The 1,030-nt window shown below is 28.8% G+C and overlaps 1 protein-coding gene across 1 annotated transcript in view; it reads left to right on the top strand.

Annotated features, from left to right (window-relative positions):
• LOC119586954 (charged multivesicular body protein 6-A-like) overlaps nucleotides 1–1,030 on the top strand; it is a gene marked incomplete in the record, with an annotated part of 10,649 nt that overhangs the window by 1,744 nt on the left and 7,875 nt on the right. The window contains 1 exon segment of the mRNA XM_037935686.1: nucleotides 810–919. Coding sequence (XP_037791614.1) covers nucleotides 810–919 — 110 coding nt within the window.

The following is a 1,030-nucleotide window of genomic DNA, read 5'->3' as shown; positions in this document are numbered from 1 at the left end:
ATTGATATTACAATCTATATTGTTCTTTTCAGTGGGTTATATTCTTGTACATATCTTATAGTCCTTTAAAAAGCTAAGGTTGAAATATGTCTTGTATTTTCTGTAATATGTATGATAGTTTAAGATAGGAAAACTAAGACACTTGTACACACTGAGAGACTCTGATTTGATTTGATTTGATCTAGAATGATCATTGAGTACATCTTCTTGCTTGACAGTGGGATAGTTTAGATAATAATATATTTATGGTAGATATAAAAATGATATATAGTTTGGGATTCTTTTAAAATTATATTAAAACCACCAAGTTCCAAACTTCAGACAATTTTTTTTTTTTTTATGTTCAAGATACCAAAGCATCATGCCATAAATCTTCATGTTATTCCATTCTTAAAATGTTAGTATTTTCTTGAAGTGACTTCACTGTATATGATTTTCTTCTTTGTCCTCTTTAATGTCTTTTCCTTCCATATACTTTCAGTGATTTTCTCCTTTTTTGCCCTTTTGTTGAAATGTAATATATCCAGTTAGAGTCAGGATATACACTACCCATATCTCTTATCTATTGATCCTTAAGTTAATATTAGATAAAGGTAGTAATTACCTAGGTCAATAGGTAAAGTAGCTTTGAAATTTACTCAATATGAATTTATTCTTTTATATATGGTTTTGGTCATGAAATTTCTTGATAATCTCTGTTCTTGATATTATTTAGCATTACAAAATACAAACGGTATTTTATTTTATGTTATGAAGTGCATACTCCAAACTCATATATTTCTATTTATTAACTTTTTCCTTGTTTCCAGCAATTGAAATCAACGAGAGATAAGATCCGGCAATACCAGAAAAGATCAGAGGCAACCCTAGAGAAGGACAGACAGCTTGCCAAACAGCTCTTGCAAAATGGGAAGAAAGAGTAAGTGGAATTTTTTTTTTTCAGATTCTATCCCTGATAATGGGATGTTTATTTAAATTCAAATTCAACTATATTTCTCTTTTATACTCAGATGTGATTATTGCTCATTAG

Source organism: Penaeus monodon, chromosome 22 (genome assembly GCF_015228065.2).
Source record: "Penaeus monodon isolate SGIC_2016 chromosome 22, NSTDA_Pmon_1, whole genome shotgun sequence".
NCBI classification, from domain to species: domain Eukaryota; kingdom Metazoa; phylum Arthropoda; class Malacostraca; order Decapoda; family Penaeidae; genus Penaeus; species Penaeus monodon.
This window is presented reverse-complemented; position numbering and strand designations above follow the sequence as displayed.